Source organism: Scyliorhinus torazame, chromosome 16 (assembly GCF_047496885.1).
Source record: "Scyliorhinus torazame isolate Kashiwa2021f chromosome 16, sScyTor2.1, whole genome shotgun sequence".
Taxonomy (NCBI): Eukaryota; Metazoa; Chordata; class Chondrichthyes; order Carcharhiniformes; family Scyliorhinidae; genus Scyliorhinus; species Scyliorhinus torazame.
In genome coordinates this window covers 117,115,544-117,132,733 of record NC_092722.1, presented here as the reverse complement: position 1 = coordinate 117,132,733, position 17,190 = coordinate 117,115,544, and the positions used below count along the sequence as shown (strand labels likewise).

General features: G+C 54.4%; 1 protein-coding gene across 1 annotated transcript in view; it reads right to left on the bottom strand.

The window, feature by feature from the left end:
* pcdh15b (protocadherin-related 15b) overlaps positions 1-17,190 on the bottom strand; it is a 2,356,722-nt gene that overhangs the window by 532,691 nt on the left and 1,806,841 nt on the right. Inside the window, exon 25 of the mRNA XM_072478931.1 lies at positions 12,410-12,538. Coding sequence (XP_072335032.1) covers positions 12,410-12,538 — 129 coding nt within the window. The remainder of the gene's footprint in view (positions 1-12,409; positions 12,539-17,190) is intronic.

The window sequence follows — 17,190 nt, the reverse complement described above, 5'->3', positions numbered from 1 at the left end:
GTGACCCGGTGCTCCAGGCTCACGCCGACCAGCGAGGAGGTGAGTGACGGCCTGGGGGGTTGGCTCTGGGCAGGAAATGGCGTGGCCGCAGACTGATTGCCTGAGGAGAGGTGTGTCTCGGCTTGTGTGTGTGTGCGGCGGGGGGGGGGGGGGGGGGTGGTTAGAGTAGGCTGGGCTCCGGGGGAGTGCCGGGAGGGGGTCCGTGCCGGGGTGGAGGTTGGGGGTTGGGGAGGGGGTCCGTGCCGGGGTGGAGGTTGGGGGTTGGGGAGGGGGTCCGTGCCGGGGTGGAGGTTGGGGGGGGGTCCGTGCCGGGGTGGAGGTTGGGGAGGGGGTCCGTGCCGGGGTGGAGGTTGGGGAGGGGGTCCGTGCCGGGGTGGAGGTTGGGGGTTGTGGAGGGGGTCCGTGCCGGGGTTGAGGTTGGGGGGGGGGGTCCGTGCCGGGGTGGAGGTTGGGGGTTGGGGAGGGGTTCCGTGCCGGGGTGGAGGTTGGGGGGTGGTCCGTGCTGGGGTGGAGGTTGGGGGTTGGGGAGGGGGTCCGTGCCGGGGTGGAGGTTGGGGGTTGGGGAGGGGGTCCGTGCCGGGGTGGAGGTTGGGGGGGGGTCCGTGCCGGGGTGGAGGTTGGGGAGGGGGTCCGTGCCGGGGTGGAGGTTGGGGGGGGGGTCCGTGCCGGGGTGGAGGTTGGGGAGGGGGTCCGTGCCGGGGTGGAGGTTGGGGAGGGGGTCCGTGCCGGGGTGGAGGTTGGGGGTTGTGGAGGGGGTCCGTGCCGGGGTGGAGGTTGGGGGGGGGTCCGTGCCGGGGTGGAGGTTGGGGGGGGGTCCGTGCCGGGGTGGAGGTTGGGGAGGGGGTCCGTGCCGGGGTGGAGGTTGGGGAGGGGGTCCGTGCCGGGGTGGAGGTTGGGGGTTGTGGAGGGGGTCCGTGCCGGGGTGGAGGTTGGGGGGGGGTCCGTGCCGGGGTGGAGGTTGGGGAGGGGGTCCGTGCCGGGGTGGAGGTTGGGGGGGGGGGGGTCCGTGCTGGGGTGGAGGTTGGGGGTTGGGGAGGGGTTCCGTGCCGGGGTGGAGGTTGGGGGGTGGTCCGTGCTGGGGTGGAGGTTGGGGGTTGGGGAGGGGGTCCGTGCCGGGGTGGAGGTTGGGGGTTGGGGAGGGGGTCCGTGCCGGGGTGGAGGTTGGGGGGGGGGGGGGTCCGTGCCGGGGTGGAGGTTGGGGAGGGGGTCCGTGCCGGGGTGGAGGTTGGGGGGGGTGTCCGTGCCGGGGTGGAGGTTGGGGAGGGGGTCCGTGCCGGGGTGGAGGTTGGGGAGGGGGTCCGTGCCGGGGTGGAGGTTGGGGAGGGGGTCCGTGCCGGGGTGGAGGTTGGGGAGGGGGTCCGTGCCGGGGTGGAGGTTGGGGGTTGTGGAGGGGGTCCGTGCCGGGGTGGAGGTTGGGGGGGGGTCCGTGCCGGGGTGGAGGTTGGGGAGGGGGTCCGTGCCGGGGTGGAGGTTGGGGGGGGGGGGGTCCGTGCTGGGGTGGAGGTTGGGGGTTGGGGAGGGGGTCCGTGCCGGGGTGGGTGATGGGAGGGCAAATGAGTTGGTCCACCTGGCCAGGTGCCAGCCTCCAACAGTTGGACCCATGCGGTCCATGCCACCTGGCTGGGGGGAGGAGGGGATATGGGCAATGATGACATGTCGTCGTTCCCCTCCCCCCCACCAGGTCGTCATGTTTTCAGATCATCCAGCGATGTTGGCCGCCGTGGTGGCAGCCGCTCATGTCTATGTTGCCCTGGATGATGATGAGGAGGAGGAGGAGGAGGAGGAGGAGCGTGCCAGAGAGGCGGCGCAGGCTGCCGCAGAGGGGCAGGCGGCAGCCGCCCAGGCTGGAGGGACACCTGACCGACAGGACGAGGAGGGGGAGGAGGACGTCGCGGCCCCACGGCAACGGAGGCACCCGAGGGCGCCCCGTGTGTACCGGCCCCGGCAGTCATACCAGGACCTCACGGACCGGGAATGCAGGAGGAGACTCCGGATGAGCCGGGAAACCGTGGCACACATCTGCCACCTGCTGGCACACCTGTCACCGCGTGGCACTGGCGGGGGACACCCTCTCCCCGTGTCCGTCAAGGTTACGGTGGCCCTGAACTTTTATGCAACGGGGTCATTCCAGGCACCGAGTGGGGACCTGTCCGGCATATCGCAGACATCGGTGCATCGGTGCATCCGGGCAGTGACAGATGCCCTTTATGCCATGGCGCACCGCTACATCCGCTTCCCCGTGGACCGGGCCAGCCAAGATGCCCGGGCCGTGGGCTTCTCTGCCATTGCCGGGTTCCCCATGGTCCAGTGCGCGATCGATGGGATGCACGTCGCCGTGCGGCCACCTGCAGATAACAGGGCCGTGTTCACTAATAGGAAGGGGACCTATTCGATGAACGTACAGGTGGTCTGCGACCACCGCATGATGATCCTGCACGTCTGCGCCCGTTACCCAGGCAGTGTACACGACTCATTCGTGTTGTCGCGGTCATCCATCCCCGGCATGTACGAGGGACGCCATCCCCGGCTGAGGGGCTGGTTGCTGGGCGACAGGGGCTACCCATTGCGATCGTGGCTGATGACGCCTATACGGAGGCCACGCAATGAGGCGGAGAACCGCTACAATGATGCCCATGTAGCGACAAGGGGAGTGATCGAGAGGTGCTTTGGCGTGCTGAAGATGCGTTTCAGGTGCCTGGACCTCTCTGGGGGCGCCCTCCAGTATCGGTCAGATAGGGTCGGCCGCATCATTGTGGTGTGCTGCGTCCTGCACAACATAGCCCAGCAGAGGGGCGATGTGCCGCAGGCAGAGGAGGGCGGAGTGGAGGAGCAGCAGGAAGAGGCCCAGTCCTCCCCAGATGAGGGGGATGGGGGCAATGGTCAGGGCAGACGGGGTAGACACAGACGGGTGGCTGTCCACCGTTACCGGCTGGCCCAGCGGGCACGGGACAGACTGATAGACGCCCGCTTCACTGACTAGATGGGCGTGGGAATCGGGTAGTATGGCCACAGACCGCACACCATGACAACAGCCGACCACCCACACCCCCCACCCATCCATCCACCCAGCACCATCACCCCCCTCCCCAACCCCACACACCCCACCCGCATGCACACCACCCCCCCACTCCCAATTGCCGATCCACCGGCGGCACAACGGGCCGGGCTCACCCAGTTGCGGGTGGACGCGTGTCTATCGCAGGCCATGGAGAATGATGACAACCCGCCTCCGATGAGCTCCTGGCTCTACATCGTTGGACTATGTCTGACCCATGGCCACAGTACCACCATCCACCCGGACCATCCCTGCATGCGGCTGTGACACTGCAGCGCACGGTCCCGTCCTCTGCCCGGGGGATGTTGATGGCGGCCCAGGGGGAAGGGGGCAGACTCACCTGGGGCTGAGGTAAGACCACCCCTCACACACACACTTGCGCTCAACGTACATGACACCCCCGCACACTTTGGACAGAGCACAAAGGCAGCTTCGGTAGGTGTAACATTGACTTTAATAACCAAAGGAGTTCATGCACGTGCCCTAGCGCCTAAAACTCATCTGTGCCCTGCACCCGTGCCAACTTACTCAGTGTCTAATTGTTTGGCCTTACGGGCCCTTTGACTACGTCTACGTGGTTCCCCAGACGGTACAGCAGAACTGGAGGTGGACTCCTGTGATTCCTGCCCTCTGACACTGGATCCCTTTGGCGGCCGTTTCCTGGGGCGTCCTGGCCTAGATGGGCCAGGCTGCGGCCCGGGCGACTGGGATGACGAGCTGCCAGCCTGTCCTGCCCGTTGCCCACCCGATGCACCTGGGACGGAAGGGGGGGAGTCCGAGGTGTCGCGGTGTACCGGGACCTCCCCTACAGAGGGAGCCGGGACGGACCACACCACCTCCTCCTCCCTCGGGGTGCCCGATGGCCCCCAGGCCTCTACATGGGTGGGGGATGCGAACGGACTGGCCATCCGACGCGCCCCCGACATCTGGCGCTGCCAGTCCTGGAGGCCCGTGCTGGTATCGACAGGGGTCTGCAGGTTTGCAGCCATGGAGCCCAGGGGGTTGTCGAACCCTGTCTGCGACAGTGCGACGCCAGCTCGCACATGGCCACTGGCGCCGATGCCCTCAGCGATGGCCTGCTGAGACTGGGCCATGGCCTGCAGAGACTGGGCCATGGCCTGCAGAGACTGGGCTATGGCCTGCTGAGACTGGGCCATGGCCTGCTGAGACTGGGCTATGGCGTTGAGCGCCTCTGCCATCTGGCGCTGGCACTGGCTCATGGCCTCCTGTGAGAGGGCAGCCATTTCCTGGGCCACAGACGCCGCCTGCACGGAAGGCCCCAGGCCTCGCAAACCGTTCCCCATGTCTGACACCGTCGCACCCATTGCCTCCACCGCGGACGCCACCCGTGCGGTGTCAGCCTGGGTGGCACGCATGACCGGGACCACTCCCAGCTCCTGGACGCGGGTGGACTCCTCCGCCTGCGACCGCAGCCGCCGCAAGCCACCCGTCACCCTATTCGCTCGTCTCCGTGTCGGTGGTTGCATCGGATCTATGTGTGGGTGTGGTAACTGCAGGAACCCGGGATCCATCTGGGCGGCAGATGTTCGCTTGGCCTGGGCTGCCCTCCGACCGCCCGGTCCCTCTGCTGCTCCTACCTCCACCTGCTGTACCGGGACGGCTGTGTTGTGCGCACCAGTGAGTGTACCAGACGCCTCATCACTAAAGTGCCCAACCGTGGTGAGTGTTTCTGCGATGGTGGAGGGTGTTGGTGACAGCAGTGGCGTTGTGTCGTGCTCTTCGTCCCACTCTGAGTCCATGGCACTTTGGGGTGGGGGTTCGTCTCCACCCATCCACTCTGAGTCACTGTCCGGTATTTCGTCTTCCCGGGTAGGGGTGTCCTGGGTAGTGCTGTCCCGGGTAGTGCTGTCCCGGGTAGTGCTGTCCCGGGTAGGGGTGTCCTGGGTAGTGGTGTCCCGGGTAGGGGTGTCCTGGATAGTGGTGTCCTGGGTAGTGGTGTCCTGGCTCGGATGTGACGGGGGCCTGTGGCTGCCCCCCTCATCGCTGGGTGGTCACTCCCGCACGTGACGGGGGTGTCGTCTCCCTGTTGCTCCAGGTCTCTCCGTCTCCCGTGGTCTCCGAGGGGCATCCTGCGGGCGTCGCATGCTGGAGGGTTCGGGTCTCTCCGTCTCCCGTGGTCTCCGAGGGGCATCCTGCGGGCGTCGCATGCTGGAGGGTTCGGGTCTCTCCGTCTCCCGTGGTCTCCGAGGGGCATGATGCGGGCGTCGCATGCTGCAGGGTGCGGGTCTCTCCGTCTCCTGTGGTCTCCGAGGGGCATCCTGCGGGCGTCGCATGCTGGAGGGTCCGGGTCTCTCCGTCTCCCGTGGTCTCCGAGGGGCATCCTGCGGGCGTCGCATGCTGGAGGGTGCGGGTCTCTCCGTCTCCCGTGGTCTCCGAGGGGCATCCTGCGGGCGTCGCATGCTGGAGGGTGCGGGTCTCTCCGTCTCCCGTGGTCTCGGAGGGGCATCCTGCGGGCGTCGCATGCTGGAGGGTGCGGGTCTCTCCGTCTCCCGTGGTCTCCGAGGGGCATCCTGCGGGCGTCGCATGCTGGAGGGTGCGGGTCTCTCCGTCTCCCGTGGTCTCCGAGGGGCATCCTGCGGGCGGTCTGCATCTGCGGGGATGGGTGCCTGGACGTTTGGTCCTGCGATACACAATGAAGCATGCATGGTTAGACATCAGGCAGTGATCAGGTGATACGGGAGAGGGGGATATAGGGGAGGGGGGATATGGGGACGGGCTGTTGGTGGCTCACTTGCTCGTGGGGCCCCGACCTCTGCATCAGCAACCTCCCGGTCCTCAGGTCCGCCAGCCAGTTCCAGGGCCCTTTCCTCGTGTACGGTCAGTGGCCTCTCATCAGCGGGCCCTCCTCCAGTCCTCACATGCTCCCTATTGTTGTGTGCGCGCTTCTCCTGGGGGGGGGGGGGTGGCAGGGGTAAAAGGCAACAGTGTTAGGCAGGTATATGAATGCACGCCATCGGTTGCGCGTGCATTGCAGAGGTTAAGGTTAGGGCTGGATTCACTTGGGGATATGGGGGAGGGGGGATATGGGGGAGGGGGGATATGGGGGATATGGGGAGGGGGGATATGGGGGATGGGGGATATGGGGGAGGGGGGATATGGGGGATATGGGGGAGGGGGGAATATGGGGGATATGGTGGAGGGGGGATATGGGGGAGGGGGGGATATGGGGAATATGGGGGAGGGGGGATATGGGGGATATGGGGGAGGGGGGATATGGGGGAGGGGGGATATGGGGGATATGGGGGAGGGGGGATATGGGGGAGGGGGGATATGGGGAATATGGGGGAGGGGGGATATGGGGATATGGGGGAGGGGGGGATATGGGGGACATGGGGGAGGGGGGATATGGGGGATATGGGGGAGGGGGGGATATGGGGGAGGGGGGATATGGGGGATATGGGGGAGGGGGGATATGGGGGAGGGGGGATATGGGGGAGGGGGGATATGGGGGAGGGGGGATATGGGGGAGGGGGGATATGGGGGAGGGGGGATATGGGGGATATGGGGAGGGGGGGATATGGGGGAGGGGGGATATGGGGGAGGGGGGATATGGGGGATATGGGGGAGGGGGGATATGGGGGAGGGGGGGATATGGGGGAGGGGGGATATGGGGGATATGGGGGAGGGGGAATATGGGGGATATGGGGGAGGGGGGATATGGGGGATATGGGGGAGGGGGGATATGGGGAGGGGGATATGGGGGATATGGGGGAGGGGGGATATGGGGGAGGGGGGGATATGGGGGAGGGGGGATATGGGGGAGGGGGGATATGGGGGATATGGGGGAGGGGGGGTATGGGGGAGGGGGGATATGGGGGAGGGGGGATATGGGGGATATGGGGGACGCTCACCCTGCCTGCTCTGACGAGGTCGTTCACCTTCTTGTGGCACTGGGTGCCTGTCCGTGGTGTTAGGGCCACAGCGGTGACGGCCTCTGCCACCTCCCTCCACAGACGCCGGCTGTGGCGTGGGGCAACTCTGCGGCCGTGCCCGGGATACAGGGCGTCCCTCCTCTGCTCCACCGCATCCAGGAGCGCCTCCACATCGCGTGACTCGAACCTCGGGGCTGAGCGACGGCCAGCCATCAAGTCGGGTGTTGCGGTCGGCTGTTCCGGTCGGGTGGGGGGGAGCTGCGCGGCCTTATGAGCCGTCACGCCGTGCAGCGCGTATGACGCTGCACGGCGTGAACCACTGCGCAAGCGCGGATCCCGTTACGTCGCTGCTAGCCCATTTCGGGCCGCAGACTATCGGCCCATTTTTATGACGTGACGCAAGTGGGATTTGCGCCGTTTTTTGCGCCGATCGGCGGAGTTTCCGCCGATAACGGAGAATTTCGCCCCCAGTCTTTGCCTTTGTCAGCCGGCCCCATGTCGACCCGCACAACAGGTGAGATGGTTGCAACCCTAAATTTTATGGACTGCTTGCCTATCACGGCATCACAGATCCGTGAGTGGACTCAGACGGAGCCAGTCCTAACAAAGGTTCAGCACATAGTCCTGTATGATGGGCAGCATAGACAGCTCCCAGGCGAGTTGCGGGCATTTTCCTCTCAGCTGTCAGAATTTAGCGTGAAAGACAGTATCCTCTTGTGTAAGACGCGTGTGGTCATCCCGGAAAAAGGACAGAAGCTGATACTAAAAGACTTGCACAATGGGCATCCGGGCGTGACCAAAATGAAAATGTTGGCAGGCAGTTACGTCTGGTGGCCAGGCCTCGACGCCGACATTGAGAAGGTGGCCCAAAACTGCCAGGAGCATCAGAAGCTTCCGCCGGCTGCGCCCCTACATCACTGGGAATGGCCAGGACATCTTGCATGTGGATTTCGGCGGCCCTTTTCAAGAATCCATGTTCCATTTCTTAATCGATGCCCAATCTAAATGGCTGGAGGTGCATAAGATGGTCGGCACAACATCCTGCGCAACAATCGAGAAGATGCGTTTGTCTTTCAGCACTCATGGCCTCCCTGGGGTGCTCGTCACAGACTATGGCACTCCTTTCACAAGGTGAGGAGTTTGCGAGGTTCATGAAGATGAACGGCATACGCCATATCCGCACCCAGTTTCCAACGTGTTGGCGGAGGGCGCAGTGCAGACGTTCAAATGGGGCCTAAAGAAACAGTCCTCCTGACCTATGACACTAGACTGGCTCATTTCTTGTTTTCGTACAGGACCACTCCACATTCAGTGACTGGGGTAGCTATCGCGGAACTCCTAATGGGCTGGAGACTTCGCACCCACCTTTGATGGTTTTACTGGTCACTGGCGCAAAAGTACGCTGCACTCAAGAATAGCAGGGCCATAGCCTTTCTCGGCATTGGTCGACTTGGCAGTTTGCGCCTGGTGACCCGGTGTTCATTCGAAATTTTGCTGGTGGTGCCCAGTGCGTCCGATCTCTTACCAGGTGCAAGCCCAGGTCGTCTCCAGTGCAAGCATTTTGACCACGTTCGGTCCAGAAGGCTGCCTCTTCCACAAATTCCCCGCCCCCAGAGTTCACTTCTACAGCCGCAGAGACCTGACACAGTGGAGGTTCATCCTCATGATCCTCCTCTGGCGCTGCACTCAAAGCTTGCGCGTGGAGATATCGACGCCGAGATGACAGAGCTTTTGGACTCCGACACCGAGATGGAGACACAAGATGCCTCCGAGGGGGATTCCTCAATCCCACAGCCCGTGGATGTACAACCGTTATGCCGTTCCTCGCGGAAATGCCGTTCGCCTTTTCATTACACGCCGCCCGATCCAACACCTCGTGCAAATGGTGTTCAGCCTGCGGCAAATAGAGTCTAATGCCCTCCTTGGCCAGGGTCTTTGGTGGATTCATTGGACTTTGGGGGAGGGGATGCTATAATCTGACTGATTAGTATTGGCTGAGGACTATTGAGGGTCACGCAATCCTTAGTAAGTATGAGCTCCCCCACTGAGGAGGGCGGAGAAATCATTAGCAGAGTCACCTGCATAAATAGAGCTGGCCAATGTGGAACCAGCTCGAGCAGAGAGCAGTTTTGAAGTACTGCTGCTGTTGTATATATGTAATTGTAAATAAAGTTATTTCTTTTGACTCGACAAACTCGTGCTGGATTCTTCATGGCCCTCACAAAAGACGGCTAGCCCAATTTTCATTCCTGTACATACCACATTGCGCTCCTTTGGAATGGAGACAGCAGAAGCGATTCTCTGCCCGCGCGCGCTGTGCCCTGTGCACACCCTACTATTCTCGGGGAATAGCCGAAGAGTCCCTCAGTGGGGTTCGCACGCAATCTGGCTTACACCTCCAGCTGGACATTAGTATATTTAAGTTAGCATTTAAATATGGTCAGTCCGTTTCATGCCCGAGTCTCCTAGCACCTGGTACTCTCCGCTTCTGTTGGCGCATTGTGAGGCCGGCTGGAATAACTACTGGTTGCCATCGACAGAGACCAGGCATGACCATGCCGGGGGAACTCAGAGGTCATTAGAGCCCCCGGGTGGTCAGGGCAGTGTTGGGCTGTGCTCTGTGACTTCCCCCGACACCGCCAACCTGGCATCACGCTGGAACAGCCAACGGGATTCAGACTGGTTTTTCCGTCGGAAATGACACTTCGCCATTTTGGGGGAAAATACTGTCCAGCCTGTCCGCCATAAAGACAATGAACAAAAGTGAATGTGAAGGATCCATATCCCCTGTCCTATTAGCAAGGCAATAATACAATTACCCGATGTATTCAACTGTTGGAGACAAACCATTTAGAGAACAGGATCCTAGCAAACAAAAGTTCCCAGACATGATCTAATCAAGTTACCCTTAGAAAAGAGTGACAACGATCTTATTTGGATTCCTTATGCAGCTGGTGGGTAGAGGTCACATGGCAAGCCAACCCTTTGTAATTGTAATCACTTTTCTCTGCAAAATTAAGGACAAGCAGCTGACAAGGGAAAGAAACCTAAGTGGGGGTCCCTCCTGCCCGCCCCCCCCCCCCCCCATCCTATCTTTGCAAGGTTTGCACCCTGTCTGCTAACCGTGACCATCCAAGGACACCCTGCTACAAGCAGAGCCTTCTTAAAAGAACTCTACCCAGCACTACTGGCTCCAGAAGAACAACCAAATCGGCCATCTACATCTTTTAAAGCATAAGCATTGGGAGTACCGAATTCAGCCTGATGTCACCAAACTACAAGAACAAATAACAAAGAAAATTACAACACAGGAACAGGCCCTGCGGCCCTCCCAGCCTGCGCCGATTCAGATCCTTTATCTAAACCTGTCTTCTATTTTCCAAGGATCTACTTCCCTTTGTTCCCCGCCCGTTCATGTAACGACGGACTGTATATTCCTTTTATATTTTCTGCACACTAATTTGATCAACCTATCGTTCCCCACTTTATAAGGTGTTTAAGTGTGTGTGTGAGAGAGAAAAAAAGAAAGTCAGAACTTATTTTATTCTTTTACATAGATCAGTTTAAGTATTATAAAGCGAACCTCTTTCTTTGTTAAACTCAAAAAAACCTGTTATTTTATGACCATAGTATGTAATCAGTTAAACAATCAGCAAATTGGCAAAAATATCCTTTTCAAATACAAAAATAACCTGTTGCAGTCAAATGAGGAGATGAAAATCGGGGAGCCAGTTGACCTCTCCTCACCTAATTGTAACAATTCCCAAAAGGGGAAGGTTTGTACAAAATTCATGACACGGAACTCTAAAAGAATATAAAATGATCCCAATATTGACACCGTGATGACAATATTTTCCATAATACACATTTTAAAATAAAAGAATTGAACAAATAAGATCAGTTGGCCCAGAATTAGTTCAGGATTTGGCAGGGGATATGGGAACATTTCAAGAAGGTTGTCTCTTATCAGCTTAATTTTACATCACCTACAGTTTGCTCTCCCATAATTAGATAGTGGGTAAACTGAGACAAAGTACCTTCTACTAGCTACTCAAAATGCTATATTTGATGTACATCTAAAACATTAAAAAGAGCAAACGGTAGCACGTAATATATATTATGCTGCTTAACAGAACACTTGTTCCAAAACACAACCATCACTCTTCCTATTCATAATGAGTGCAGAGCTGGGTGCAGAATGTGAAGAGGCATACAGTGGATGAATGGAGATCAAGTGTTACACTCTGAATTAGCTGCAGTAATGGATTGTCTGCCAGTGTGACATTGGTCTTTGTAGTTCAATGGGAAGTTGGCTTGAAGTAGAAATGTACATTGTCGATGATGAAATACTTTCTCAGCATTATGATACTTGCTGTATTTATTTATTGGTTTGAATATGGCAAAATGCCCAAGGCAATAAGAAATTAATTAGAAAGCATGCCAACTGAATTAATCTTTGCAGAGCTTATTTGCCATGTTTAAAAAATACTTTGGTTTGCTGTGTTAGTTCAATGAATCTTATCTAAATTCCCTTGTTGGTTGAAATTCCACAGTACAGTAGAATATTTGTGATGCATTGGTTAATGTGCTTCAATTAAATGCTTTGTTTAGTATTTTTTAAAAAAATGTGTTTCAACAGTAAGCAGGAATAAGATATGCAATTATGTTAACTACATAATAAATGCCATACCATGAAATTTCAACCCGCTGGAGGTGACAAGACAGTACTAGATACACATTTATTTCAAACTGCTTCAATCTCTAATACTACCTTTGATCACAAGTGAGCCAAGAATTATGGCGAAAAAGTACCAAAAGCTTAATTTAGAAAATACAATGCAATTCGAAGTTCACATGGAACAACCATTGGAAACATGGGCCCAAAACTTCCTGGTTTCCCAGTGTCACATTTAGGGGGTACCCCAATGATATGCTGGGGAATCCCTCTATGAAGTTCCCATGCAAGGGTTTACCCGGCAATTGCCCAAAAGTGCGAACTTCCTCTGGATAATTGCGCTGGGCTGGGAACCATCCATCAGAAGTAATTTAAATCACTAAATTCTGCCAGTTTTAGCTTGATAGTTACTCTGAAAGAGTTGGAGGATAAAACTTACTTCCAACACCAGAGTAACAATTGAAACACCCAGACCTAGCCTCGCATGCGACCCCTTCCACACACACACATGGCCCCTGAGGAACCCATCAAACCACCCCAATCCCTGATCCACCGAGCCTAATGCCAATGCAGTTAGGGCGAGCTTCACTGCTCCTTTTTCACCCAACCTGAGTAAGGAAGATTGAGTGAGCCCGGAGCTTTGTAATCCCAACATGGGTAAATCCACCAAGAGTGGCAATCTGCAGGAGATTGCCATTCTGCGAAAGTCATGGGCCCATATGTTCGAATCTTTTAAATATTTTACAGCCTGCACATTTTATTCAAAAACAGTTCAAATTATCTTACCCTGACTTGACCCACATATATATTTGCTTCCTCCTCCAATACAGTAAAGTTCTTAAGAAAGATGGCATCAAAGGTTGGATCATTGTCATTCACATCAGTAACCACGATGTTGACAGTTGTAGTGGAAGTCTAAGGAAAGAACATCTAGGTTCAACAATGGTCATTCTCGATATCACCCTTTGAAGGCACACACATATATTTTGGAAACAGTTTATGCATCCTGCTACATCTTAATGAGCAATTAGGACAATAATCTGTGATTAATTCTGGAGAAGATGTGCACAAATTATTTTCTTGGAGCAGTTGGCAAGGCAAAGCTGATATCAGTATCAAAGTGACTTGTGAAGTCATTTATAATGCACCTTTGGAAATCTGCAAATACTTCCCAGCATAGTCACAAGCAAAAATAATTTCAATATAATTAATCAAGCCCTCTAGTGAATTATTTCAAGGTCAGATTACTTAGGGCTGTTTGAACGAATGTCCATTATAAATTCTGTAAATTTAAAAAAATATATACACATACATTTATTATTAAAACATTAATTGCTTTCTGGTTCATCAACCATTCCAAAGTAGCCCTCAGAATATCAATGTATTACAACCAGTTTTTTAAAAAAGTGATAGCTTTCTCTGTTATTTATTTCAGCCAATCACGATTTTTAGCAATCTTGGAAGCTAATAAAATCCTCTTTCAATTTGCCCTTGTTGCTTTGTTGACTTGCATAAATTTGATTATAAGCTTCTCAAGTTAATCTACCTGCTGTTGCTACCTTTTGAGATGAGTCCATCAAGGAACAAACTGGAAGTTTAATTTGGAAAACCGTGTGCGGTTCAGAATTTTTCAGATGAAGCATCACAGGAAAGATTTTAGTCATTTCAGCTACCTTTTTCATCAACGAGAACAAATCCTGAATATTACCATTCTACATTTGATTGAAAGCAGATTACAGTGATTCATCCAATAATGATTTTCTCCTTCTAATAAATTCTTGCATGTTTTGTCTGTTTGGCACCTCCTCCAAATGCCCAGTTGAAATCAGGAACTTGGGGATCAATGATCTGTTACAATTAATGCTGCAATTACCAACAATTGTTTTGAATTTAATATCTTTCTTTGGATTCAGACAATGCAGCTGCAACTGCTGCTACATAATTTGGATAGAGCTTTGCAACAGAGAAAGAGCCCATTCAGAATCCAACAGGTTTATACTGCTGTTTAAGGTCCACATAAGTCTGCTCCCACCTTACTTCATTTCATCTTGTTAACCTATTCTTCCAATTCTTTCACCCTCATGTGTTGATTTGTGTCCCTTTAAATTCTACATCGGTAAGCTAGTCGGCACACAAGAATATTTCCATGATCACTGTTCATTCAAGTTCTCATTAATGGGGCAGCTACATTACATTGTATGTTTCCCTGCATTGTACCTTGAAACTAGGGGTGAGATCTTCCGGCTGTTCCTGCCAGTGGGATTTTCCAGTCTTGCCGTCTGCGCATCCCCGCCATGGGATTCCCATGACTGCGGTGGATTCAATGGGAAATCCCTCTGGCAGCGTGGAACAGAAGATCCACATGGATCAAAAGCAGTTCAGTGGTTTCACTTCCTCAGAATAAACCACTTTGCTGCTTGTGATGTGGAGAGAATCTGTCAATCATAGCAAGAGTGCTTATAAAAATTGTGGTTAGCATCAAAGCAGGGTAGTAGAGATGCATTCAAGCATGAAGGGCAAGATAAATAAACAATCCATCAAGCACCTGCATCTGGACCATTACAAAAGTCAATCACTGGCTAGTGAAATGTATTGCTGGTGAAATTGAATGGAAGATTTGCATTTCAAAGGCTGCCTGGGAATTTGAAGCCTTTTCATGTGTACTTGGCAATTGAGGAAATGCTTGACACTTGTAACAACTGCTGCTTAGAAGAGTTTTGTCTAAGGCAACAGATATTAGGAAGGATAAGTGCAAATGCAGTGATTTATCACTGTACTGCCTGGACTGGTCTTCAGCTTTTAGGCATGGTTGGCTGATGGGGGTTAGAAGGGGGTCTCTGAAGGGAGTGATTGATGCACAGATGGGGGTGTCTGATGGAGGTGACTGATGGAAGGGTCTGATGGGGGCATATCTGATGGGAGTGACTGATGGGGCTGACTGATGGAGAGGCTTTTTGAGTGGAGGGTCTCTGATGGGGGTGACTGATGGGGGCTGTGGAGGTCAGTGGGGGAGGTTGGGTCACCCTCATGCATGCATGTTGTGCGGGGGTGACCTATTATTTTCGTGGTGTGGGATGAATGCCGCTTAATGCACCGGGGGTGTAGGGGAAGGTAAAAATTAGTGTAGTGGGGGGATCTGCTACTGGACCTCGAGATTGAGCCGCCTGCTCAGAATGGTGGCCCAATACCGGGATTCCAACAGAATCCTGCAAGCTCTCCACCATGCATATATTTGCATGGCTAACGATGATGTGCCGAATAGCACCTGAGCCTCACTCCCAGTGCCAGTGGAGACTAGTCTCGATTCTCTGCTGGTGGTGGGTGCATTCAGACTCCAGAATGGATAATCCCAGCCTTAATGTTGGGAGGGGAGGATTATCCTTTGTGGGCAAGTGTTGGGGGTGTTTCCCTTAATTGCCAGAGATCGCGATGTGCATGTGGGGAGAGCTGTCACTTATCTTTGATTTCTGAGAAGCTGGATCTGCTGGTGTGTTTCGGCCCCGCCCCTCTCAATGCTGGTGCAAAACATGCCCCCCTGCGAAAAAATGACCAATGGGGGTAGACTGAGACCTGGATCATGACAGCCCACCCGGCGGGAATTTCACAGCGGTTCCCTGTCAGAGATGACACTGTCAATTTTTGGGATAATAGCGTCCACTAAGTTAACACTCGAGTTGGATCTGCAAGCTCATCAAAATAAACAGGTCAATTTGCAGGCCCAAATATAAACATGTCAAAAATGGTGTACTCATTCGGGGACAGCACAAACATGGTTGACGTAGACAATGGGATAAAGTGAATGAAAGATAAACAATGAGGAGGTGATTAAAAAAATGCAGGAAAAAAACAACGATCTGTTGCAAGGCTGGAAATCTCCAAGAAAAAACAATTCTGTAATTCACTTATCCATGAAGAATAATAAATAAACACTGTCTACATATTCCGCTGTGCAAGTGTGATTCTCACTGGGATGGAAAGAGAGAAAGATTCATTTAAATTAGAATTGTGTGAATAAAACTAAGAATAAATCATACAATCTTATTCCAGAGAAAAAAAACCTGTAAAAATGCACTATGCTTACTCTTAGTTCATGTTTCAATTATTTATTGCACAACCATATGCTAAGAAACACAAGTAATATTTACTTCAGTTAAGTGTAAACCCACTTCACGCATAGTAGGTTGATGAACATAATTATGTTACAATTAGTCCTATTTTATACAATTCTTGCTTTCGGCATCGGCTGCAAAAATTCTTATTCAAGCATGAAACGTCTCCAATTATTCCCTTTCTCATATTCAGCATGTAGTGTTGGAAATCCACAGGGAGGATGACAAGACTGTGTAGATTCAGTTCATGCAGAAGTTGGCAAACCTGTGGGATATACAGCCTAGGGAAGCATTGTGAGTTGAATGCATCAACAAATTCAGGAGCGAATTGGTTAAATATCTAGAGAGAAAAAAAAAACAATGGAAGGGTATGTGTGATATCAGGGATATGGGGCGGGATTCTCAGGTCGGCGATGCTGAAATCGCGTTCGGTGATCGGCTGGAGAATCAAAGTTTGCGCCGAAATCAGGGGCGCCGCCGTTTTGGCGATGCTCAGCCCCCTCCAAAACAGCATACTCCCGGAGTACGCTGCACGCCATATCGATGGCCTCAGGACGTTACCTGAGGCCCTCCTCCCGATGCTCCGCCCCTGACCAGTCGAATTCCCGACGGCATGGGTCTCTCTTGGTATTACTTGTTGGGAACCTGGCGTGGCAGCTGCAGACTCAGTTCTGCGCCGCCACAGTTGGGGGAGGGCCGATCCGCGGGCAGGGGGGACTTTAGCAGGGGCTGGGGGCACTGTTCGGGGGTTGGTCCGGGAATTGCGAGCCAGCCAAAGGGGGGGGCACTATTTTGCAGACCGGGTCCGCGCACGACTGGTGCCATGTTGCACAGTGCGGCCACTGCAGGCTGCCGCCATGCGCATGCGCAACCACGGACCCGGCAATTCTGTGGCCATATCGGCAGCTAGAGCGGGTGCTCTATGCTGCCTGCATGCTAGCCCCCAGCCAAATGGAGAATCAGTGGCCGTTTTGCACTGAATGTTCGGTCATAAAACGCCACCGTTCTCACACTGGCGTCAGAACATAGCCTGAAAATCAGAGAATCAAGCCCCCGACATTTGACTTTGTTTTGCAACCAGTCAAGTTGATCATAAAGATCTTACCCACTCTTGTACATTCCTGTGGTCCTATCTACTGCCACTGACATCTGTGTCACACAGAGGTCTAAACGTTCTTTGGAAGCAAATATTTCTATGCGTAGACAGAAGTGTTAAAATTGATAAGTTGACCTTGGTCCAAAATTAAGCAATTTGGCATGGTGGCACAGTGGTTAGCACTGCTGCCTCACTGCACCAGGGTCCTGGATTCAATTCCGACCTTGCGTAACTGTGTTGAGTCTGCACGTTCTCCCCGTGTCTGCGTGGGTTTCCTCCGGGTGCACCTGTTTCCTCCCACAGTCCAAAGATGTTCATGTTAGGTGGTTTGGCCAAGTTAAATTGCCCCTTAGTGTCCAAAG